This window comes from Aspergillus multicolor (assembly GCF_047715735.1).
Source record: "Aspergillus multicolor strain CBS 133.54 unplaced genomic scaffold BDW74scaffold_2, whole genome shotgun sequence".
NCBI lineage: Eukaryota > Fungi > Ascomycota > Eurotiomycetes > Eurotiales > Aspergillaceae > Aspergillus > Aspergillus multicolor.
Genome location: NW_027395953.1, coordinates 1736404 through 1759073, shown reverse-complemented (window position 1 = coordinate 1759073; position 22670 = coordinate 1736404). Strand labels below are relative to the sequence as shown.

The 22670-nt window shown below is 52.2% G+C and overlaps 9 protein-coding genes across 9 annotated transcripts; 2 read left to right on the top strand and 7 right to left on the bottom strand.

Moving 5' to 3' along the window:
• Positions 1–2377: 2377 nt before the first annotated feature.
• On the bottom strand, positions 2378–5029 carry nde1 (nuclear distribution protein NudE). The gene is made up of 2 exons (XM_073723079.1): positions 4371–5029; positions 2378–4310 (listed from the first exon to the last, which is right to left on the bottom strand). The coding sequence occupies exons 1-2, from the start codon at positions 4605–4607 to the stop codon at positions 2799–2801; spliced, it is 1749 nt and encodes a 582-aa protein (XP_073588952.1). The 5' UTR covers positions 4608–5029; the 3' UTR covers positions 2378–2798.
• Positions 5030–5790: 761 nt separating this feature from the next.
• BDW74DRAFT_144682 (cysteine hydrolase family protein) lies at positions 5791–7860 on the top strand. Its single transcript, XM_073723078.1, has 5 exons — positions 5791–5809; positions 6042–6188; positions 6264–6688; positions 6742–6873; positions 6922–7860. Exons 2-5 carry the CDS (start codon positions 6082–6084, stop codon positions 7422–7424), a joined length of 1167 nt encoding a protein of 388 aa, XP_073588951.1. The 5' UTR covers positions 5791–5809; positions 6042–6081; the 3' UTR covers positions 7425–7860.
• BDW74DRAFT_49716 (TRAPP subunit TRS20) lies at positions 7511–8389 on the bottom strand. Its single transcript, XM_073732965.1, has 2 exons — positions 8091–8389; positions 7511–8018 (listed from the first exon to the last, which is right to left on the bottom strand). The coding sequence occupies exons 1-2, from the start codon at positions 8285–8287 to the stop codon at positions 7598–7600; spliced, it is 618 nt and encodes a 205-aa protein (XP_073588950.1). The 5' UTR covers positions 8288–8389; the 3' UTR covers positions 7511–7597.
• On the top strand, positions 7861–9956 carry BDW74DRAFT_144679 (splicing regulator NSRP1-like domain-containing protein). Its single transcript, XM_073723077.1, has one exon. It carries the CDS (start codon positions 8537–8539, stop codon positions 9872–9874), a length of 1338 nt encoding a protein of 445 aa, XP_073588949.1. The 5' UTR covers positions 7861–8536; the 3' UTR covers positions 9875–9956.
• Positions 9957–9974: 18 nt separating this feature from the next.
• BDW74DRAFT_144676 (Zn(2+) transporter ZRT3) lies at positions 9975–11896 on the bottom strand. The gene is made up of 3 exons (XM_073723076.1): positions 11581–11896; positions 11404–11534; positions 9975–11351 (listed from the first exon to the last, which is right to left on the bottom strand). The coding sequence occupies exons 1-3, from the start codon at positions 11633–11635 to the stop codon at positions 10164–10166; spliced, it is 1374 nt and encodes a 457-aa protein (XP_073588948.1). The 5' UTR covers positions 11636–11896; the 3' UTR covers positions 9975–10163.
• A 528-nt stretch (positions 11897–12424) lies between these two features.
• BDW74DRAFT_49685 (SET domain-containing protein) lies at positions 12425–14776 on the bottom strand. The gene has a single exon (XM_073732961.1). It carries the CDS (start codon positions 14543–14545, stop codon positions 12530–12532), a length of 2016 nt encoding a protein of 671 aa, XP_073588947.1. The 5' UTR covers positions 14546–14776; the 3' UTR covers positions 12425–12529.
• A 625-nt stretch (positions 14777–15401) lies between these two features.
• On the bottom strand, positions 15402–16612 carry BDW74DRAFT_49696 (uncharacterized protein). The gene is made up of 4 exons (XM_073732964.1): positions 16342–16612; positions 15925–16133; positions 15778–15858; positions 15402–15714 (listed from the first exon to the last, which is right to left on the bottom strand). The coding sequence occupies exons 1-4, from the start codon at positions 16520–16522 to the stop codon at positions 15559–15561; spliced, it is 627 nt and encodes a 208-aa protein (XP_073588946.1). The 5' UTR covers positions 16523–16612; the 3' UTR covers positions 15402–15558.
• BDW74DRAFT_49695 (uncharacterized protein) lies at positions 16613–17231 on the bottom strand. The gene has a single exon (XM_073732963.1). It carries the CDS (start codon positions 17118–17120, stop codon positions 16704–16706), a length of 417 nt encoding a protein of 138 aa, XP_073588945.1. The 5' UTR covers positions 17121–17231; the 3' UTR covers positions 16613–16703.
• Positions 17232–21721, bottom strand: BDW74DRAFT_49694 (Arf family guanine nucleotide exchange factor SYT1). The gene is made up of 3 exons (XM_073732962.1): positions 21140–21721; positions 19836–21077; positions 17232–19781 (listed from the first exon to the last, which is right to left on the bottom strand). The coding sequence occupies exons 1-3, from the start codon at positions 21540–21542 to the stop codon at positions 17344–17346; spliced, it is 4083 nt and encodes a 1360-aa protein (XP_073588944.1). The 5' UTR covers positions 21543–21721; the 3' UTR covers positions 17232–17343.
• Between the last annotated feature and the right edge of the window lie 949 nt (positions 21722–22670).

Below are 22670 nucleotides of genomic sequence, written 5' to 3'. Positions count from 1 at the left end.
TCCGGCCAGGATTCCCACCCCAATTGAACTGCATTGTTGGGCCGCCCGCGCTCTTCCCACCACTTTTCTGCCCCGTTTCATGCCCCCTGGGTTTCCTGGAGTTACCAAGTCCTATAAGATCTATCCAATGATCCTTAGTGTGTTGTATAGGGCGCCCAGCTTCCAATGGATTCCATTTGGCCCCGAGTAATACTCCGCTCCAGTGGCTAGAGTCGATTCCAATCAGCTGGTGTTCGATTACTACATTCTCCGGAGTATAAGGCTGTAATCAAGATACACCCGTATTTCTTGAGACAATTTGGATTTCAACTGCGTCGAATGCCTTCTACCACGCAGGATTATATCAGTAAACCGATCAGCCGCAAAGCCCCAAGAGCCTTCGTATCGTTATGGAGGCATCGTCGACTTATCTGCTTGCCTGAACTGTAAGCTGACCGCATGGTGGCCGGAGTATACGGAGTACAGTAAGGTCCCCGCCTCTAGATGTAGGGCCAAATACGGTAGTCGGCTCGGTAGTTTATTCCTCGAACCTTGTCCTCAAATATCCCAAGTATTGTGAGTTGGTAGCTTCGACGGCTATACACTCAAATTCATCAACTTAATGTCTCCATGCTAGACACCTCGACGTATGCATCAAGAAATCAGCCATGCTGTTATTGCCTTCAAAATAATCCGTAGTTCGGTCATCGGTGGGATCCCAGCCCGTAAGCCCAATACGACTTGTACGAAGAGCCGGAAATTTACTAACCGTCTTCGGAGAATGTTGGCACCGGTCAAGTATCCCACCAATGATCGGTTCCGGATATGGTGCTCGCGTTGGGGAGTTGGTCCTTGGGAAGTGATCGCCCTCAGCAAATCTCCTGACAACTAACCTTATATGGTATGGCGGGGTATCTCGAAGTGCACGTCTTAAGCCTCATGGCTGGAATCGGGCCTTGGTTTTTGATCCGATCAGCCGGGAATTTAAGGAGGAGTCTGGCTTCCTTGCCATGCGGTCTAATGACTTTTTTCCATGATTGTCCTGCACATCGGTTGTTTTCCGGCATGTCGGCACCATCTTTTCGAGTCCGCCGCGAAGTCACTGGGCAGTTAGCACTCTGATAGCAAGGTCTATTCAATGGTCCAAGCCCATGAGCTCTTGCAAAGACACTGGCAAGGAAATGATTGATCGGTCTCAAGGTAGTACTCGTTCATTCTTTGGCTGGACTCGTAGGTCAACAAAGCTGGTGTCAAACCAGAGTTAGGGCTCGATATACATAACCACTTGCCAATCGGAGCGCCGGTAGATATCATAGATGCCTTTGTCACCCGAAACGGTATGGTCATTGGCCCGGGTGTCTTTATCACCGGGCACTAGATGGTAGATGGAACCTTGAAGCCGATAAACGTCCCGCTAGGCTTTAACCTTACCCACCACTCATGCATTGACGTTGCGCAAACCCTCGATTGATGAGCTGAAGAAGTTCAGCCAGGAATAGCTTCAAAACATAACCGTAAGCCAGGTAAGCACAGTGACAGCCGGCGCATGAGCACATTGGCGGTGACAGCAATGCCTCACGTCATCACTGGAGGCAGGTCGAGATCCATTCGGCGTCAGGTCAGGAACAGTGCCCAGTTCGAAATGAATGGTCCGTTTGATTGATGCTCACTGCATAGCCCAACGCGAGCCAATGCAACCAGGTGTATACTCAACGATACAGATCGGAGTGCAAGGGTGTCGGGTCACCGTCTCTTCTGCAGTCCGCTTCCAATCTGACGTCTTCTTTAGTAGGTGCGTATCGAGGTTTCAAGGTACGCACGGCCGGGGAGTGGCCGGGGAGTGGCCGGGCCCGGCCCCTCAGTGTTGTAACCGTGCCGTCGGCCGATTCAAGTTGTGGTTCAGCAGTGTGGCTCCTTACCCCGTGGGTTAACATGACAGTTGGAATGCTTTGCTGGTAAATGAGCAATGCAAGATCCTGCCGGGGCGCGAATAAACACTAAACCACTGGCGACTCATGCATCCAAGGCTGTTTTATCATTCATCCGGTAAAGCAGAAGCTGCTCAATCTATCTGCTTTTTGATGCCGAGTCATGGTCTAAATTAGATCGTCAGCACAATGCGGTTGTTGTGTCCGAGAAACCACTTTACTAGGAGAAGACTGCAGCGGCACACAGAAGCAAGGGCTGCAATTCCTGCACAATCGGAGTGACTCCGAGAAAGTCTTACGTCTTCGAGGAACCAGGAGTTCGGTTCTTGCTCTGAAACTCGGAGGACTTAGTTGACACCGCATAGATGACGTCTATGGGGTGCTAAGCCTAATGGGGCAATATAGTTCAATGACCTTGACGGAAGCGGAAGAGACCATCAACCTACGAATTTCCACAAATATGTCAGATGGAGTGTTTAAATTCATTTTCAATTTGAAAGTCACTGGGTATTAGAACGCCTAAGACAACGATACACAGGACCAAATGTAAAACCCAAAGAGATAAACGCTGAGACACAGCTTGGACGCCAACGGATTTCCACTCTCGAGAGCTTCGCCCGCGGCAACGATCAAATGCCACACCTGAGATACAAGTCTCCGACTGTACAAGCAAGTGGCAGAGATATAACACGAAGCCCAGTCTATGAACAACTAGAGTAGAAGTACTCCGTGTAGGGTCTTTCCGTAACACCATGAACCCCAGACGTTGGAAGCTAGCGTGAAGAGAAAGAGTCAAACGAGCCGTAATCCAAACGGACAAGTGTGACAATTAAACAGCGTGCCAGCCGTGAGATATCAACAAAAAAAGTGTTCTAACCGGTGTGAAGCAATCTAGAATGTCTCGCCCAAATCGCTGACCGTGGGCTTCTTTTTGGGTGGACCCATGGTGTTAGTCCGCCGAAAGCTCCGAGGCGCTGGGATGCCACTAGTGGAACGTTTCTTCAACCCAGTTGGCGTGGAGAATGCTGGATTGGAGAACGATGGAAGGCGAGTGGGTCGCGCTGAGCTGATTGTTGCACGCATGTTGAACTCCTCCGCGAGGTCTTCATCTTCATCTATGAACGACATTCCATTGACGGGTGTGGACTGTCCGGCAGGGTTGCTAAGCGACGACCGTGGCCGTCGACTTTCTGTAGTAGGGTTGGTCGAATAATGACCTAGCGGGGTTTTCGTGCGGCTCTGGCGACTTTCTGGCCGGTTGGAAGGAGTCACGCTTGGGTGAGTACTGTGGCTGAGGGAACTGGAGAAGCTCGTACGGCTGCTAGGACGACTATCTCCTTGAGTTCTGGTTCCATAAGATGGACGGCTAGACGTGACATATGAAGGTGCGCCGTCGCCGTCCCTGATGGAAGAGCTGAAGCTGCTGCCGCTCAACCGCTTGCGAGTCTCCCGACGCATAGCAATTGTGGCAGCGCCAGGGCTTGAATCGAGCACAGAGCCCGCACGCGAGGATGCTCTTGAAGCGGTTTCGGATGGGGGAGGCAGCTTGGATTTAGCAGACTGAACTCTCTCCTCCAGCTTCTGCATTTTGCCGATAAGCCCCCGAATCTGATGCAGCGATCCAGACTTGGGTATAGCAGACGGGCGATTTGCAAGAGTATTATTGGTAGTCGGCTTGGCTAGGGCGGGTCGAGTAGTGACCGATGGAGTTGAGCGGCCGTTGCTGAACGCGAAGGAAGTAGCTCGAGAGTGAGTTTGAAACCTCGGCGGCCTATTGCCATACAACGACCTTGTACCAAAGGACTCGGAAGCCGAAGCTTTCTGAAGGGGGAAGCCTGATGCTGCGGTTAACGACTTGCGCATACTGCTTGAGGTTTCAGACATAGGAGGCGATGGCGGCGTAGCAGTTGCAGAAGCTAGTGTGAGCGATAACTTAGTCGGTGGAGTACTAAATAGCGGCGAAGAGACAGTCGATTCTCCCGGGGAGCGGTCAAATATATCGGGAGTATGCGGCGTCGATGGGGTGCGACCCAGCGGTGCTGGGCGACGGCGTCGGCCATTATTCCGGAGCCTCTCTTGAACGATTTCTGTTTCAATCTTCAGGTCGTTCAGTTCATCGCGGAGACGCTGGTTTTCGATACGCAAGTTCTCCCGCTCTTGTTCGCCTTGTTTGTACTCCATATCCAGAAGAACCTCCCTCTCGACGGCCTGATTATACTTCGACTCCATATCCTCCAGGGATGAGGTCGTATGACGAGCCTGGCGCTCGTAGTCATCATTGGCAACTTCAGTGTCCCGTAGCTTCAGCTGTAGTTTCACATTCGCCTCTCTTAAAGAAGTGATTTCCTTCTGCAGCGTGTTCTGGGCAGTACTGGCTTCCGACTTTGACTGCTTATATTTGGACTGGAAGAAGGCGCGATGAGTTTGGGGTCAGGGGAAAGGGGGCGGAATCGTTAGACTCACCTTCCACTCGTCCACTTCGTACCTCAGATTGTCCACCTTCTCCTTCAGCTGCCGCTCACGTTTCTCGGATGCCTCGATTTCCTTCTCCAGCTCAGCCTCTAATTCGCGACTGGAAGCCTGGAAATCGGAGAGTTCGGACTCGAGCTGCTCATACTGCTTTTTGTAGTATGCAAGCTGATCCGATCGAGAACTTGTCCCGTTCGTGCGGGTTGCAGAGGGCTCATCGGCGGAAGGCATTATGCCCACACCAGGCGACGCTGGTGTAGGGGGCGCACGTTCCAGGGGTCCACGTCAGGAGACTCAATTGACGGCGGTACAGCGAGGGCGAGCCGATTATGTAGTGAGTTCAGAGTAGCCAAGGCCAGAGACCGACGATCGAGATCATATATGCAGTATCGGGTGTTCTGTTGAAGGAGCCGCTGTGCATGGACCGGAAACGGTGACGGTGGTTGGAGGGGCCGAGGCGGTGTCGCAGCAAACGGAGAGATCGCGATGGACTTATCGGCAGGGCGAGAGGTGGCAAACAAAGGAGAGCGCAAGAAGAGGGGGAAAGCGGCCCCAAGTCAACTTACCTTGAGCGCATCCCTCACAGAGGGCGGAGGGCGGTTGTTGTTGTGCTCGTTGTGATGGAGGGGGTTTTGTTGATTGCTGATGTTGAGGGAAAGAGACGTGATACAAACCCGGGCCTGGGAACCATGTGGATGCGCTGTGACCACGGGAACAGCAGGTAGACTAGCCCAGTCAGGATAGTCTCCCACAGCCAGGCGGTGACCATAGCGATCCTGCTAGGCCCAATGTGGGCTTAGTTGGGTTGTTTATCTTTTAGGCATCAAGTGCGTGGAACTTGGCAGATGCAAGTAGTATAGGGCTTTGATGCACCTAGGTATTGCCTGCAGAATATACATGTATAGCTAGGTCCTACAGGCTACACAGCTCACTGAAGCTGGGAAATCAAGTCCCCTTGACAGAATCATGCATCTTGATGTGAAGAGACCTCGGAAAGTTTGACAAATTGGGCAATGTAGTTGGGCGCCAAATATATATTTCAACCAGACGTGCCGCTTCAGCGACCACAAACAAAATCGAGGAGTGGATATTCTACCACGTATAAAGGGCTATACTTCAACCTCATGAAACTGATATAACAAATAGTCATACCAGATCATTTACCTCACGGAATGTAGTATTACTAGGATGACATTGTAAAGATATGTTGACTGACAGTGACTGCCTATTGCCACATCTGTGGTTGGTCGAGACCGAGTCACGAGCTACTCAGCACGTGATTTCCACTGAGCACACACACTTCTTGTTGCCTCACTCCAGCCTTGCGCGGCAACACTCGCACCAGACTCCAAGCTGCTGGAATTGCCCGCCATACAGGTGTATGAATTCATTAACTGAGTCAAGATTCAAATAGAATTGTCTCCAGATTTCTGGTAAGTCCTGCTGTTCTCGATCGGCCGGCCACGTTTCTGTGGCTCTGGTCCACTTGTTTTTCAGATATACACCTGCTATGACCACGCACGAGATGATCCCGGGTTCCCGATATCTTCTTGGGCACTGCTGCCACGCACCGTTTAGGTTTAACCTTTAATGATCGGGCTGTGTTCATTGTCCACACATACACTGGAGGATTTGGCGTTATATTGATGCTGATGCCGGTTTTAGAGGACCTTCCCCACGGAAGCTCGTCCCGAGTCGTGTCGCCATGGCGGACCCCACCGATCTGAATCTCGATGCGCCCAGCGATCTTCAAGACATCCCGGAGATGGCTATGCAGCTCCTACCTCCGCCGGAAGGGACGTTTCCAGACAAGTAAGTACTTAGATGAAATCTCATCGATGCCAAGTAGTTACTGGAAATCTGATCGCTCATGTTTGAAAACACTAGAGCATCGCTTCTTGCCTCTGTGCAAGCGCATGCAAAAACCCATGGATACAACGTGGTAGTCAAGTCGTCCAGTACGCCCACAGAAAAGAAGCCAGGGCGGACGGCCAAGGTTTGGCTGCGTTGTGACCGAGGTGGTCACTACCGGCCGCGCAATGGCCTCACTGAAGAGACGAGGAAGCGGCGGCGCACGTCCCGTCTGATGGACTGCCCGTTCATGCTAGTTGCAGCTGGAACTCCTGGCATCTGGACGCTCACCGTCTTGAACCACACACACAATCATGGCCCAATTGTTGAAAAGCCACGGCAAGTTCCTCATCACAAAGTCCGGAAAGGTCAAATCGCTGCCGTTCCATACGACTGGCCGCATGATGCGACGCTCACGCCATATACAACGGCTCTTGTTATTATTGACATGCAAAGAGACTGTTAGTAGCCCCTTTTGCGATTCTATTCGAGAGTGTATCTGACCGCAATGCAGTTTGCGCACCCGGTGGATATATGGAAGCCCAAGGATACGACATATCGTCCGCAAGGGACTTGATACCGAAGCTTCAACAGCTGCTGAATACATTCAGATCTGCCGGGTTTCCGGTGTATCACACCCGCGAAGGTAAGTAGCCTGTTCAAAACTTATTTCCCCTTCACTGACAACCACTAGGCCATAGACCTGATTTGTCTACTCTCTCAAGTCGAGAAGCATATCGGTCACAGAACAATCCATCCGGACTAGGGATAGGCTCACAGGGCCCTATGGGCCGTCTCTTGATCCGTGGTGAACTGGGCCATGACACCGTTGACGAGCTGTATCCCCTCCCCGGCGAACCGGTAATTGACAAACCCGGCCGGGGGGCATTCGCGCACACGGACTTTGAGCTCCTCCTTCGAAACAAAGGTGTCAAGAACCTTGTCATCGCAGGCGTGACAACAGACGTGTGCGTGTCCACCACGATGCGTGAGGCTAACGACCGTGGGTTTGACTGTGTTGTCTTGGAAGACGGCACAGCAGCCAGCGAGCCAGCTCTCCACGTGAGCACGATAGAGTCGGTGAAGATGGAGGGCGGAATCTTCGGCGCAGTTGCTAAGCTGGAGGACGTGGTGCACGCGGTGGAAAACTTCAAGGCCGTCACTGTGAAGAAGTTGGCGCCGCAGATGACGTCTTGATTTGGACTAGTTGTAGTTCCTGTATTTGTCGCAACTTAGCGTTCCCCATCTCCGATCTCGAAATGGATCTTATATACCACGGCAATGAAACCCAAAGGCCATAAAATAGAGCACAAACACCATCACAACGCCTCGTCCATAATGACCATGCAAAGATAAAGTGAAAAGAGACCTTATAACCATTTTCTTCCCGCAGCGGAAACCTTCGACCTAAAGACCGGACTCCTAATCTCCATCCCCCGCTTATAGAACGGACTCATCACGGTCTTGACATACCCCTCATAAACCTCCGTCATGAACTGCCGAACCGCCTCCTCGGTCTGCGGCGCCGTCGGATTCGCAGCAATAGAACTACTCGACGTCCGCCCTGACGAACCCATCCCCGAACCACCAAAGAGCCCTGACCCTCCCATGCCTGAAGAACTAAGACTCATCGTGCTCGACCCAATACTCCCACCCGCACCCCCAGCCCCCGAAGCAGGCAAATTCGGCTGCGGCGGCTGATGCAACAACAAAAATCTCGTACCGGAGGGCGTAAGGAACGCAGAGATATACGCTGAAGCAGGCGGGTATGTGTCAATGTGTTTGAGGTACCTGGCACAACGCGTTAACAATCAAACAACTCCCCAGTCATTCCAATCCCATCAAGAAGATTCCGTGGCGTACATATTCCCCCCCATCCACTGCGCCTCCTCCAGCATATCCAGACTGGAGTGGATGATGAACTGCGTCATGTACGTGTTCTGGGCGGCATCGGGGAAACGAAAGCGGGCGATGCCGTCGCCGCCCGATTTGGAGGTGCCGAAGGCGATGTTAAAGAGGGGGACGTCGGTGGGCGAGAGGATTGTGAAGTAGTATGACATTTTGCCCAGTTGGTACTTTGGTGTTCGCTGGCGCAATGAGATAGACAGGGATCGGGAGCTCTGGACAATAATTGCGGAGGTTGACACGGAGATCGGGCGGAGTTGATTGCTGATTGATAGGAGCGGGTCACGTGCTGATAGGCTCGGGCTTGAAGAGAAGACTGACGTTGTTCGGCGTCCTTATTTGTTTTGTTTCGACTTCTTTTGATACAGGTACGATATTGGGAGTGATACATAAAGCTAAGGAGAATGCCGCCAAAAATGCAATTAACTCTCACCAAGAAGAACCCCCTCGCTGGCGGCAGCCAAAAGCGCAAAAAGGCCGTCTTCGACGAGGACTCCGACGACGAGCGCGGGGGCGCCGCAAACGAGACCGAGATCACGACGTTGGGAGGGATTGAATTCGATGATGGACTTTCCACAACGAAGAAGCCGTCATTGACAGAAACCGACTCCGACGGACGCCCCGCAAAGCGCAAAGTCTTGCCACTGGGGCAGGGCGCAAAACCGAAGAGAAAGCCGCTGAGCAAGGCATCGATATTCGCGGATGAGGACGAGGACAAGGACGAGGATGAGAAGGCGGAGACAACATACGGCCTGAACAATGCGCCGAATAAACGAGACCAGGACCGAGAACGAGAACGAGAGTACACGAACCTCTCCGCCCTACATGAAAGCAAGAAACATGCCTCGGAGGCACAAGATCTCGACCCCTCGATATACTCCTACGATGCCGTATACGATACTCTACATGCAAAGCCGGAGAAAAAGAATAAAGCGAATGCGGATGGTGAAGGTGTCCCAAAGTACATGACTTCCTTGCTACGGAGCGCTGAGATCCGGAAACGGGACCAGCTGCGCGCGCGGGATAGGATGCTAGCGAAGGAGCGAGAAGCCGAGGGCGACGAGTTTGACGATAAGGAGAAATTCGTGACGAGTGCGTACAAGGCGCAGCAGGAGGAGTTACGGCGGGTTGAAGAAGAGGAGAAGGCAAGAGAGCAGGAAGAGGAGGAGCGGCGGAAGAAGAACGGAGGATTGGGGATGGTCGGCTTCTACCGGGACTTACTGGCGCGCGGCGAGGAGCAGCACGATGCTGCTATGAAAGCGACGGAGGAAGCGGCGAAGAAGATCCAAGAATCTGGCGGCGGGGTGCCGTCGGAAACGACAGAGGAAGAGAAGACAGAGGCACAGAAGGCCGCCGAACTAAACGCCCGCGGTGCTCACATTGCCGTCAATGACGACGGGCAAGTCGTCGATAAGAGACAATTGCTCTCGGCGGGTCTGAACGTTGCGCCGAAACCGAGGACTGCTGCTTCTGCTGCGGCGCGGACGGCTCCTGGTGTTTGTCCCAAACGGGTCGATCCTCGACAGGCTGCTGGACGTGCAGGACAGCGGGCTCGTCAGACAGAGATGATTGCGGAGCAGCTGGAGGAACAAGAGCGGCAACGCCAGGAGGAAGAAGCAGCGCGGCAGAAGGAGATTGCGGAACGCAGCCACAGCCAGAAATCAGTTACAGAGGTATCGAGTGCGCGCGAGCGATACCTTGCGCGTAAGAGGGAGCGAGAAGCAGCTGCGAAGGGCTCGTAGAAGCTCCGTGCTATGTACATTAACGTTGGGCTAGTAAGATATAGGTGCACACAAGGCGTTGGCGTCTCAGATACAAGCAAAAGCCGGTAACCTGAAATAATTGTCTCTAGAAACATTTGATTTAGTCTAAGACTAATGTACTTTTATCAGGTCTTTGCAGTTCTATCGTAAGTATATAATGATATCGTCACTCGTTATGCAACTCGAACCTTGCAACATAACTCCGGATGAAGATGCATCAAGCCGAGCTCTTTTGATCCAAAAAGAAGAAATACCAACGCCTATACAGTTAAGTCGTCAAAGCAAAACTCAAGCCCATGAGGCCCATTCCCCCAATGGCAAATCCAATGGCCATATTGCGTTGATGGGTCAAAACCAAACCTTCCGTGAACAACTGCAAACCAACAGACACCATGACCCCTGCAGTAACGGCAAACATGCAGCCGTACACAGCCCACGAGGTCTCATCCTGCCCATCACCGGCTCCACTACCGGCTTTCCGGGCACCCCAAATCCAAAGCGCTGCCAGCCCAGCACCGGCAGGTTGGCTGATGCCTCCAAGAAGACTGGACCAAAACATCGCCCATCCACGAGAATGGATGGCGAGATAAAGAGGCAAAGCCATGGCAAAGCCTTCGCTGATGTTATGGATAAAGAGCGCTAAGAAAACTGTCATTCCTAATGTCGGACTCGCGTGGTTGGTGGCGTAAGTGATAAATCCTTCGGGTAGTTTGTGCAGGGCTATTGCTACAGATGTCTGCAGCCCAATGGAGAGAAAAGCGTTTTGAGGTACGTGATGATGGTGCTGGGGGCCGGCAACCAGGTGCTTGGAATGTTCCTCGGGCTCGCTAGGAGGCGGAGAGGGCGCATCGTCCGGCATGTCCACTTCAGAAGAGGAACTAGGAGCATCTGCCGAGATTCCAGGAGCCTGGATGTCTGTGTCAGAGGCATCGTCTGTGCTAATGGCTGGGCGGACAAGAGTCTTTGAGCATTCGTCACCGCAGGCTTGCGAGAATCCGTAGCAAGGTCCGTTCTCGTCGCAGTGAGCCTTCGCACCCCCAATCAAACTAGACATTCGTCGTCCGAGCCGGACACGCCAGGGTTCGCGACCGGAACGGTTGACATACCCAATCTCACGTCCGGTACCCTGGAGGCCGACCACCGCAGGCGTAGATTTCGTTGAAGTCAAGAGAGGGGTTCTCTCGGAGATGTGATTGTGGGTTCGATGTCTCAACGGCGGGTGCGCTTTGCCCTGCTCGAGATCGGCGTCGTCGTGGGGTGATGTATCATGGGTATGGGCACAGTCTACCACATGCGACGGCAGGAATTTGTGTAATACCGCCGAGAGCCCGCGAATGCCAATCACGCCGGCGATGAAAAGACTAATGAGGGCGTATGCGGATCGAGAGGGAGACCAGCCGGCCTTCATGAGGTACTCGCGGGAAGTAGGTAGCATGCTATAGAGTGAAGTAAAAAGCTAGAGCCAATGTTAGCACAGAAACCAGAGCCTTGTACCGAGCTTTCCGTACAATAACTCCTGCACTGAGACATAGCGATGCGGAAAGGAAAGCATTGTTGTGTACGATCTGGAAATGGCTTCGGGGCCAGAAGCGGCGGAGAATAAGATCGACGCAGATGACGGACGAACCCAGGACGCAGGCTGAATTGTTAGCGAGGATGACAGCGATCAGGGTTGAGGTACTTACCAACGCCAGACACTGCACTCATCACCCAACCCCGAAGGTCGTTTGAGGCAGCCATGAGGGCAGTTAATGAAGTTGGGGAATACAAATTGCGTTGGAGAAAAGACGTCAAGAGATGACGGAGTTATTAGATAAGCCCGCGATGTGGATATGCGGAGTACTATATTATTATGGAGCAGCAGAGGATAGATTGCAAAGTAGAAATACTGAGAATGACTCAGTACGAGTCCGTCTCTGGTGGTATTCCCAGCAACTTGAGGAGTGCAAGGTTGACTTATAAGGTGGCAGGTGGTGAGGAGTGAGGACCCTGGGAGTCCCTGAGAAATGGGGAGATCGTCGCCTGTTCGTCTTCTTTTTTGCCTGGCCTCTCACATGTGCCACCTGAATCTATGGCTTTCATCTCTCATTGTCTAGGCCCACGTTTTGATCAGACTTTCCTTCTATCTTATTTCCATAATTACTTCTCATCCTCAAAGGCAACGTTGTTCCTGAAGAACAAAAGGCAACCGGGATGACAGGCGATCCCCCGCTTTGACTCGCCGCAGCAGCCACTCATCGCCTCACATTTCAAAGCAGGCGAATGTCTATGCATGGCGTCGTATAAGTCCGTTGGAAGCGCTCAGGAGTTATTACAATGAGTTCCATTCATGACTAACGGCTGTGCTATTTGCGATTCCTGGAGAAAAGAAAAAGACGACATAAAACAAAGACGAGCAACGTGACAATTGTTATGAGATCCATCGTGCAAGCGATCAGTTTCCGTAGGTATCGGGTTCCGTACTCCTAATCCTGGAGGGAAAAAAAAAAAACGACAAAAAACAAGCAACGAGACAATTGTGATGAGATCGAGTCAATCAGGTTCCATACTCCAACATCCAGGAAAGTTCAAAGAAATCAAGAAATCAAGAGGATCCCACCCTGCACCAAGGTGTTAGGACCAAGCGGACGCAGCTTACCTGTATTCAACACCTGCATCACAATACACAAAATCCTCCATCTTCACGATCTGCGGCTTCTTCTCGGCTCCAACATTCTTGACCACGGGCATCGTTGCTTCAACGTCGGAAGCCAATGGCTGCTTGCCCTTCTTTTGGCCGTTCTCCTTCAGACCATTCCCCTTAAGGTTGTTCTTCTTCTCCTGCGCTTCGTCCCCATTCTGTACCTGAGCGCCCTCAGTGTGCTCATTGGACTCTTCGTCGCGGGCGCGTAGGCGTTGCTCAACTTCGGCCTCATCATGGTTGTGCGAGCGATCTGAACTAACACCAGCCTTGCCGAGACTAGGTTGGTCGTCATCGCGGGGTCCAAAGATTTGACAGACACAAACATCGTCTCTGTCCAGCTCCTCATCAACCGCAGCCTGTCCGAACGTCTCTGCGCCCATTTTCATGACGCCGTCCAGGAAATCGTGCTCAGGGTCAACGCATTCGGAACCCTGATTCTGGACGGTACCCTTGCGCTGCGACTTTCCGCGGCGTCTACGTTGCTTGCGAACGCGATTCAGCCGCGCGGCGACGGTCTTGCAACTCTTGTGACAACGACACATATTGGCGGGTCCTTTGGCGTTCACTGCCAGAGGTTCCGGTGCGCGATCAGGGCCCTTGACAATCTCAAAAAGCGGTTCACCATCATCATCACTGCGAGGGAGAGGGTGATAGCGGTCCACCGTGATGTACCCATCACGCGGTGCATCCAGCATAAACAGCATCCGTCTTGGCATGACCCCGTCGCTGAAAATCGGGAAGGCCTGCATACGAGGGCTCAGACCTCTCTGGGTAGCCCCGAATCCCGGCATACTCGTAAGATCCCGATACCAACCCTCAACGCGACGGTACTCGCCGCCACTGAGCCCCTCGAGAAGAAGATAAGCCTCCCTTGCCTTTCTGAGAAAACACCACGCTCTTGCCAAGTCTGTGTGGTGCCCTGCAATCAAAGCACATTTCATCCAGATATCGGCGGCCCGGTTATCCTGGATGCGAATCCCCGCAAGATGATCGACGAGTAGGGACGCATTCAGGTAAGTAAAAGCCGGTCTGTTAGTTATCATGTCTGGATTCTCCATGAGAATCTTGCAGCGACGGAAGTAGCCCATGGCCTTGTCAGCTGCAGCGTGTGGCATTGTGCAAATCCGGCATATACAGTTAAAGCTGTGTCGTTCCATGATTTCTGCCCGTCTTGTCTTCGTGCACCCATTCGACTGGAGATACGCGATAGTGATTTCCGTACCAGGCTGGATATCATCGCAAGCGCGAACAACTACCGCCTCCAGCTTGGGCCTTCGGTCATAGAGAACTTCCCCAGCCTTGCTTTTGGGGTACTGGTTCCTGTAACGAACGATGCAGTTCGGGATGCAAGAGTGATTCACCCGAGCCAGGTTCAGGCCAAGAACCTCGCCGACCTTCCCCTCCCACGCCAGAGGCAGAGCAAAGTCGTCCCAGATCGCACTACCAACTCCGGTGTTGCGCTTTTTGAGGACAAAGTGTTTGTGCTTTCGTCCCTCAGCGAGCGCGAGAAACTCCTTGTTCCACATCGGTCCCATACCCGCCGCTTTCTGCAGGACCATTTTGTTCGATTCCTCGAAGCTCTTGCTCTTTTTCCATTCATGCGACCACATGGTAATCGGCACGTCGGCGAACACAGTCGTACCGGTAGGAGTGTATTTTGTTGCCACGAGACCATAGCCCACCTGATCGCTGATCCAACGTTTTTCGAAAATACCAGACGCGATGGGCTCGCTGATGTCACAGCCGAGGCCTTGAACGCGGTTCATGTTGACGGCGACGAGCTGGTCGTGCGCTATTTCAAGCGAGTGCCAATCCTTGTTATCCTTAGGAATGGTGCCGCCGAAATGTTCGTTGATGAGAGGGAGCTGCAGTTGCTCGAGTGACAGGTGAGCCAACTCAGTGGGTAAATCCGAAGGGCTAATGCCAGACATTTCTGATGGATGAGGCACGCCCAAGCGTTCGATCATAGAAAGAGAAGAAGAGGGTGGGGGAGATGGTGAGCGTAAACGCGTACGAAGGGAGTGTGGAATCAAGGGTCCTGGTCTGTGTAGAACCAGTGCACCAGATTTGACTCGTAGGATGGCTGGTCCAGTGATCGGTGTTGCTGAGCGTGATGCTTTGTTCTCGACAACAGTAGACCTTTCTTCCTGGGCTTGGACTGGAAGCTCAGGTGTTACTGGAGAGTTAGGGGTAGGTGGACACTCAGACTCCAGAACCGAATCAGATTGAGTAGAGATGTGTTCGTCTTGGTTCGTGTCTTGATTGCCAACGACGAGATTCTCTTCCTCGCCGTCGTGTGCGACGTCAAACTCCTCCCAGTTTCCACTTTCTGACTTGATGGCCACGGCGTGGTCAATGGGAGATTCAGTCGGGCATGAGCCGCCGTGTTCTTCGTTCAGCACTTCGCTCTGGGTAAGATCTTCGAGCTGATGCTGACTCTCAGTCTCGATGTTGTTGCTTTCAATCTCAGACTCAGCCTGAACAGCTGGCTCAGATTCAGTAGAGAAGTGACTGTCGTGTTCTTCGGTCTCAACGGGAAGTTCTTCTTCCTGACCGGTTTCCTGGCCTTCGCTCAGAATGAGTTCTTCGTGCTGGTGCTGGATGTTGGTCTTGGTGTTGTTTTCAGTCTCAAGCTCAAGCTCAAGCTCGGGTTCGGAATCAATTGAAGATTGTCCGCACAGGTCTGGGTTCTCGTCAGAGAGACCTTCTTCCTGGCTTTCGGTCTGATCGCTCTCGATAAGCTCTTCGTCTAAGCTTTGGTTTTGGTTCTCGTCAGAAAGATCTTCCTGGCTTCCAGTCTGAGCTTTGCTCTCGGGAAGCTCTTCGCCCAAGTCTCGGTTCTGGTCAGAGAGACCTTCTTCCTGGCTTTCAGTTTGAGTCTCGCTCTCGATAAGCTCTTCGCCTTGATCTTGGTTGCTGATCTCGGTGTTACTCGCGGGCTTGACGTCCTTGGGTTGCTGAGCAACCGACAGGCTTTCTGTCAGAGATTCGCTGTCGACCTGATTCTGAGACTCTCAGTTAGTTTCAATGGAGGGGTAAAATCAGAGGCAAGGCTACTCACAGTCTCAGATTCAGGCTCGACGTCCTTAGGTTGCTCCGCGACGGGCAGGCTTTCCTTCTGGCGTTCGCTGTCGACCTTTTCCCAAGGCTTCCAATTAGTATAAATAGAGGGGTAAAACACGGAGGTAAAGGTACTCACAATCTCAGCTGAAGGCTCGCTCTCCTTGGGTTGCTGCGCAACCGGCAGGCTTTCAGTCTGGAGTTCGCTGTCGACCTGATCCTGCGGCTTCCAAGGCTTCCAATTAGTATCAATAGAGGCGTACAAGGCACAGGTAAGGTAACTCACAAGCTCAGACGCAGACTCCGAGTGGGAAGCCTCCGAATTGGGCTCAGGCACTAACACCGGCTCAGAAGTAGAGTCGATCTCAGATTCAGTAATGGAAGTAGAGACAGCTTCAACAACAGTAACAACTTCAGGCCCAGTTACGACCTCAGGCTCGTGAGTCTCAACCTGAGCGTCGCTTTCAGCGCTCTCAGCAGTCGCTCGAGTCCCAACTACCAACACAAGCCGAAAGGTTAGCAAAGTAAACAAAAGATAGACCCTCCAACAAAGAAGCAAAGCAACGCACGATAGACGGAAATGGGAGATAAGTCGTAGGGACGAGGACTTAGCGAGCTCTTCGCTCTTTGTGTTGTGTTGTGTTTAGTAGCCAGGGAAGAGGGCTGGTAGACAAGGCAATGGGATAGCGTGCAGGTGACTCACGTGACTCGAAGAAACCTAACAGTTGCTGCATGGTGAGCAGGAGGAGCAACTCAAGCACGTCGCTCAGAAGGTCGTTTCTGGTGACATTGGGAAGATAGTTTGCAAGTAGAGCGACAAGGCCACTCCAGAAGTTGGTGCCCATGTTGGCGAGGGCGTAGAGGAGGTCAATTAGGAAGTTCATGAGGCTCGTTTGGATAGGTGTGGTTGTTTGAAATGGGGTGCGAGTCCGAGGTAGATCTGAGAGGAAGGGGAGAAGTCCCTAAGGACGACGAAAGAAGAGGAGAACCAGGAATGAGGGGTCGTATGAAGTGGTGATGATGGAAGGATAATAGAGAAGCTTTCTTAAAGAAAGAGTGGTGTCTTCAACATCCAAAGACGGATGCTGAAGACGGGCAGGATGGGTGGATGGAAAAGAGAAGGGGGACGAGGAGAAGCAGAAGAAGGAGAAAGAGGGGACAGAGATAGAAGGCAGAAAAGATCCTTGTTGTGAAGCTGTGTTCTCGGCATAGTGATATGCGGCGACATAGGCACAGGCAATGGACAAAGCTAGCTAACTTGAAAGACCTCATAGAAACAGAATGGAAATAAGGCACAGATGAAAGCAATAGACAATGTGTGTATTTCTCAAACCTGACTTTTGAATTGCCCTTACTATATGCTGTATTTACCGTATATGCCAACTGTCCCAGCCCAGGCACCCCATGACCAAATGCTACCAACAAGCAACAAGCAAACAAGTCCTTTGTCTCGATGTATTCAGACCCAAAAAGGATGACCATCCGCCCACTCGACCATGCAAATATCCATGAAGCAGTAAAAAGAAAAGAAAAAGATGAATGAGGTAATGTTAGACCGTAGTTGGCGTAAGTAAGTCTATCGATCGGAATAGAGATGCAAGATGTTGAGAATAGACGCTGAGAAGTAACCAAGGAAAAAGTAAAACGAAAGGGTATAATCGTCGTCACGGGAACAAAAAGTCATGGTCGACTACAGGGAAAGTCTTTATGCGTGGATGGCTTGCGGTAGTTTTGGGGTTGGGGGTTCGTCGACGGGGCTTTGCTGAACCGCCACGGAGGGAACGCCTTCATGGATGATTGTTGACGGCGAGACGGGTTCGTGAGAGGCGGTTGAAACTGCGCTCTCAGAGAGAACCGAGCGTGTGTCGAGTCGGTCTTCGACTTTCTCCTCGGAAAGTCTCAAGGGGATGTCCAAGGACGCCCGGTGTCCGGAGCGGGTTGATTCTCCACCGCTAACGAGATCCGTGTCCGAGGCTCGCGGTTCTTCAAAAGGAGTAGGCTTTCGGAGTTTGAGGCGCTCTTCTGGTGGCATGTTTTGCCAGTCAGAGCCGAAAGTCACTATGGATGCCTTTTTGCCATGCACAGTGAAGCTGCCACCTTTGCGGGAGAGACCGCCCGATTCACTGGAGCCTTGGTTGTCTTCTATAGCGGTAACACTCGGTGTAGAGTCTCGCTTCCTACTACGAGGATAGTGATGACCGCCGGACGAATCGCGTAACGTACGGTGGAAGCTGTGGCGGACTCGGCTCATCCGATCCTGGGATCCCTCGGGAGCGTCTTCTTTCGACTCGGCATCCACACCATCGACCGTCACCGATCCCTTGCGAGAAGAAGACTTGTTCGAATCCAACAGTCCAACCTCGCGGAGAAGACGCTCTTCGCCATCATCAAGGCTTCCGGGAAGTGTTAGCTTCGAAGTCTTAGAGGCTAGGCTTGAAACGTCCATCTTGCTGCCAGAGCTGAGCACCGAGGCCTCACGCTCCAACGGATGTGGTGGGTTAGGTGAAACCGACTTTGTGCGCTCATTAAAATTGTCTACTGACGGTGGTCTGCCTGCACGTAGCATGACATCCGGCGAAGTCACGGAAGTGGCAAGACTGGGTCGCCGTACACCACCAACACTTGACGATGGCGACGACATTTGTGGAATCGACGGTGAGTTCTCAGGAGCAATGCTTGGGGATTTTGCAATCATTGGGGATAACTGTTTATCCCAGACGGCCTCGCCCCCGTTACCAGAAAGTGAGTTGGACGCTGGTATCTCCAAGCGAAGACGCTGTGGCTCAGGTGCCACGCCGGCTTGATCGTTGTCTTCACCCAGATCACGTACCAGGACTTCTCGATGACTTTTAGTGCGCCAGATGTCCTGCCTTACCCACTTGAGCTTCGCTGACATGCGGCCGGCAGCCATTATCAGCTGCTCTCTCGCACGCGTATGGACGGGAGTCAAGACTTGGAGATGCCTGGCATTTCGTAGAATATCATCGAGTTGTTTCTGGGTAATGAAAAGCGTCTCGTTTGCCTCTCTGATTTTTTGTTGTATGAGTTTCGTTCTGGCCATCATGAACTCCTCGGCTGCACCCACATCAGAACTTGGAGAAGTGGGTTCTTTGTCCAGAGAAAACCGAGACATTTCCGACTGGAAAGAGGGCCGACGGCTCATTCGATTCCGCTGAGCGTCATATTTTGTCATCATGCCCTTGGCTCCGACCCCTGTAGTACGAAACGCTGCCGCATAATTGAGCTTTGCGAGCCAGTCATTCATGTCCGTCTCGTTGTTGGCTAGGAAGACCTCTTCCAGAGAATTCGGACGTACAAATAGAAAAGCGTGCTTGTGTTTCTTATAGCTGAAATCCAGCAGAGCCACTGCATGGTCCGTAGACATCATCGCAACCGGGTTGAAATTATTCAATGGAGGCTTAAACACCACAGCACGTCGGCGACCTTCTTTCTGGTGAGTCTCGACTTGAGCCATCAGGGACTTCACCCAATTCACGTCCTTGAAGAAATACAAGTGCGACAAGGTAAGAATGGCGCCCCATTCCTGCCAGGGGGAGCGAGCTTTCTTTTTCTTTGGGTCTTTACGCCAGAGCAATCCAACCTTGGCAACTTTGATGTCCACCAATCCCGGGTTGGAATCAGCGGGATTTTCCATGCTAGCCGGCATGAAAGCATCGGGGCGAGATCGTGCAGAGACGATCTGCAGAATAGCTGACTGGGCGAAAGCCCGATGCAAGCTGTCAATATCTGCTGGGCCTGTAGTAGGATTGCAGCCGTATGGATCTTCTAGGTTCATGACATCCTTCAGGCTTGGCCGTAGGGAGTCAAGCTTCCCATCCATAATCAGGGCGTAGGGGTCAACGGGCTCTCCTCGAGAAGCACGGGAAAGATTCTCAGCACTCGGGACCCGAAACAAAGCCTTTTTAGGCTTTGCCAAGTGGCGTGTGCTGTGGTTGGAGTCCTCGATGCGAATGAAAGGTGTGTACGATATGTTCTCATAAAAGCACTCAAGAACGTCTTCCGCCACGCCCTCGCCGCGTGTATTCTTGACATAATCTCCTTTCTGCATTTTACGTTTGTTATTCTTGTTGAACACATCCGTATGTAGGATGAGAATGGAGAAAGCGATGAAATATGCTTGATCTATACAAGGGATCAGTACAGATCAAGGTGGAATTCCAGTGCTCAAGACCATACCTGTAGATGCGAAGATCCCTGGGTTACATTCGTGATACCGGTCAGCAAAGCTTTGTAGGAAGCGATCAATCTGTTGGGTCTCCTTTGGCAATTCAACTTCCATCAAGAGCTTTCTGATTGACATATCAATAGGATCTCCGAAGAAAGAGAAACCTCGCATAAATTTTCGTAAAGCATTTTTGTAGAAGTCCTCGCCTGATTGAGAAAGAACCCCTGCGATTGTGCTCTTTGGGATGGTCTCTTCCAGTCGTGCAAGGTAAGTTGCCGGAGTGTCACCATCTTCTCGCTTTGGATAAGACATGACTTTAGTAAGAGGTGAGGGCGCAGCTTTTGTACCGCTGGGCGAACTGTTAGTTCGAAAATAACCTGGTTCCGAATTTTGTCTCAGGCGTTGAGTGATGCCGAAAATATCACCAAAGCTCTTACGACCGGTAGTTGAGAATGAGGTCCTGCCAGAAGATGGTTGATTGGGAGATGGTTGCGGCTCGGTGTCCCGCATGTTAGTTACCGAGTCCAGAGTAGACGACCTTGCTCTTTTGGTCGACAGACGTCGGTTGAGCCCATCCCGAACTGAGGGTGAAGAATGCGCGGAATGCGCGGAGTTGGTCGAATCGTTCCGTGCAAAAGGCGGACGCGAGGCTGATAGACCGGCAGATGACCGAGAAGGAGATGGCATTGGGGAGATGTGGTCTTGTGCATCCGACGCGTCAGACCTTCGAGTTGGGCCGTCAGGGACGGACCTGGACTGGGTTAAGGCCGGTACCTGTCCATCATCCGCGGTGGGCTTCGGAGGTAACGGGAACTGGACGCGGTTTCTCTTCAGGCGGGGCATGCGAAACCTTTTCGTGCCAGCGCCTGTGCCCCCAATGGGTGAGTTCGTTCGAGAAATGTCATTGTTGTTCCCAGCGCTTTGATCAGAGCGAGAAGACTCGGAGAATCGGACGTCCACCACGGAAGAGCGATGTGAACCGTTGGGTCGATCGCGACCACCACTTCGAATTGATGTTGTTGACAGACGCCCCGGCTCTTCCGTACTAATTCTCGATGCTGTTAACGAAGTATCGGCGCTTTGTGAACCGGTTGAGTCCTGAGATTGTTTGGCCTGGTCGTTGCGGACGGGTCGTTGTTCTGGCAATGTTTCCATGGACTTCCTTGAGTCCGGAAAAATTGAGAATTTGTTCTTTCGTTTGATGGGTTGATCCAGTTCATGGCTCGTGGGTGCGGTTGTGATGATGGTAGGAGCTGTAGCGCAAAAGATAGGGTCAGTTTTTGAGGAGAAGCGACAAGCTTAGGCATTTACTTACGAGGTATACTGGGCACTGGTGGAGCGTCCGCTTCTGCTTTAGCGTAAGACCTAGACAATTGAGGGTCGGAAGCATGACGAAGCCTCATGAGGCTGAAACGATTTCCACGGCGATTCAAAGGATCTCGAGTTGAGTGCAAGGCATTGGGTACCTTGCTCTTGAGCGACGTATTCCCCGCAGCGGGTGCACCATGATTTTCCTGCTCCGATTCACCCTGATCATCATCATCCGGCCCTGCATAATGCGGCGAGCGAGCGGATGACTCGGATATTCGCGGTGGTAGGTTTGTTGCTGAGAGCGTAGGCCGAGCTAGTTGCTCGCTATGGCGGGACTGCGGTTCGGCCAAGTTTCGTTTAGATTCGCTATCATATAACGCGCCGAGTCGTAATCCTTTCCAATGCATGGCGATGGCAAAACAGAGCCGAGCCTGATCCTAGAATACCCTGCAACGAGGAATGCCTATTAGACCCATGCGCAATCCCTTTAATCACATCCGTCTATCTGTGCGGCACAGCGGTCGGAGTGTAGTGTGCGGGGATGCGGTCGAGTCGAATTGGATCGAGAAACCACCATTAATGAGGAGGACTGGTCATTGCGAATCGAAGAGGGTGAGGGAACGAAGACAGTCAAACCGACAAGGAGGGGAGAGACGGAGCTGACGATCGAGTGAAACCGGGGGAAAAGGGGCGAAGGGGGCACGGGAGACCCGGTCGAAAAGAAAACAATAGACGCTGCGGTTCCGAGTCAATGGTGATGTCTAACTACTCAGAGCCCTTTTCACATTTCTTGACCATAAAATCGTGGAGAATGAACAGGCCCGATAAGGCGCGCAGTCGACACAGTGAGGGGAGCGAAAACGGGCCTGGAGGATCCAAGGTACTTGTGGAAATTAGCCTGGGCGGGACGCTCCCGGCAACTATGGGCGGTTTATTCGCGGGGTAAGGATGAATCCAGGGCTGGAAGACTGTCGAGGAATTAGAGACGAGGCCAGGAGGAGATATCGAGGGGAGTGAGGAGCTGAGAGGACGATGCAGGATGATGATGGACGAGAAATTGGCGGGTCGGCGAACAAGCCTGGCGGGCTGGGCGAGGCACGTGTGTTCTGGGCCGCATACAGAGCAAACTCGGTCAGGACTGGAAACCAGTTACGAAGAACTCGTAAGCTCGTGTGCTATCCCACAGATCAATTCCCAATCGGAGCCTACGGAGTAACGGTGTACAGAACATGTAAATGATGAAAAGGCTGCGTGGTGGTGGAACGCGGTGGGTGCTTCTATATTTTGATGAACCACACTGCCCGCTAACGATTGTACCTCTAGGAGTTGACAGGAGGCCCAAGAACTACAGAAAGAGACCCCAATGGGAATGTGAGTATTGTAAACCAAAGGTTCGCTGAATCTATAGTGCTTGTGGACAGTCTAGCGGCCATAAGCAAGGGCAGCACATCAGCGAAAACAGCGCAATGCCATTTGATTCAACAGCCCGGCTTGAGATCCGGAGGCGGTTAGGAAAGTTCTGGACTCCAAAAGGC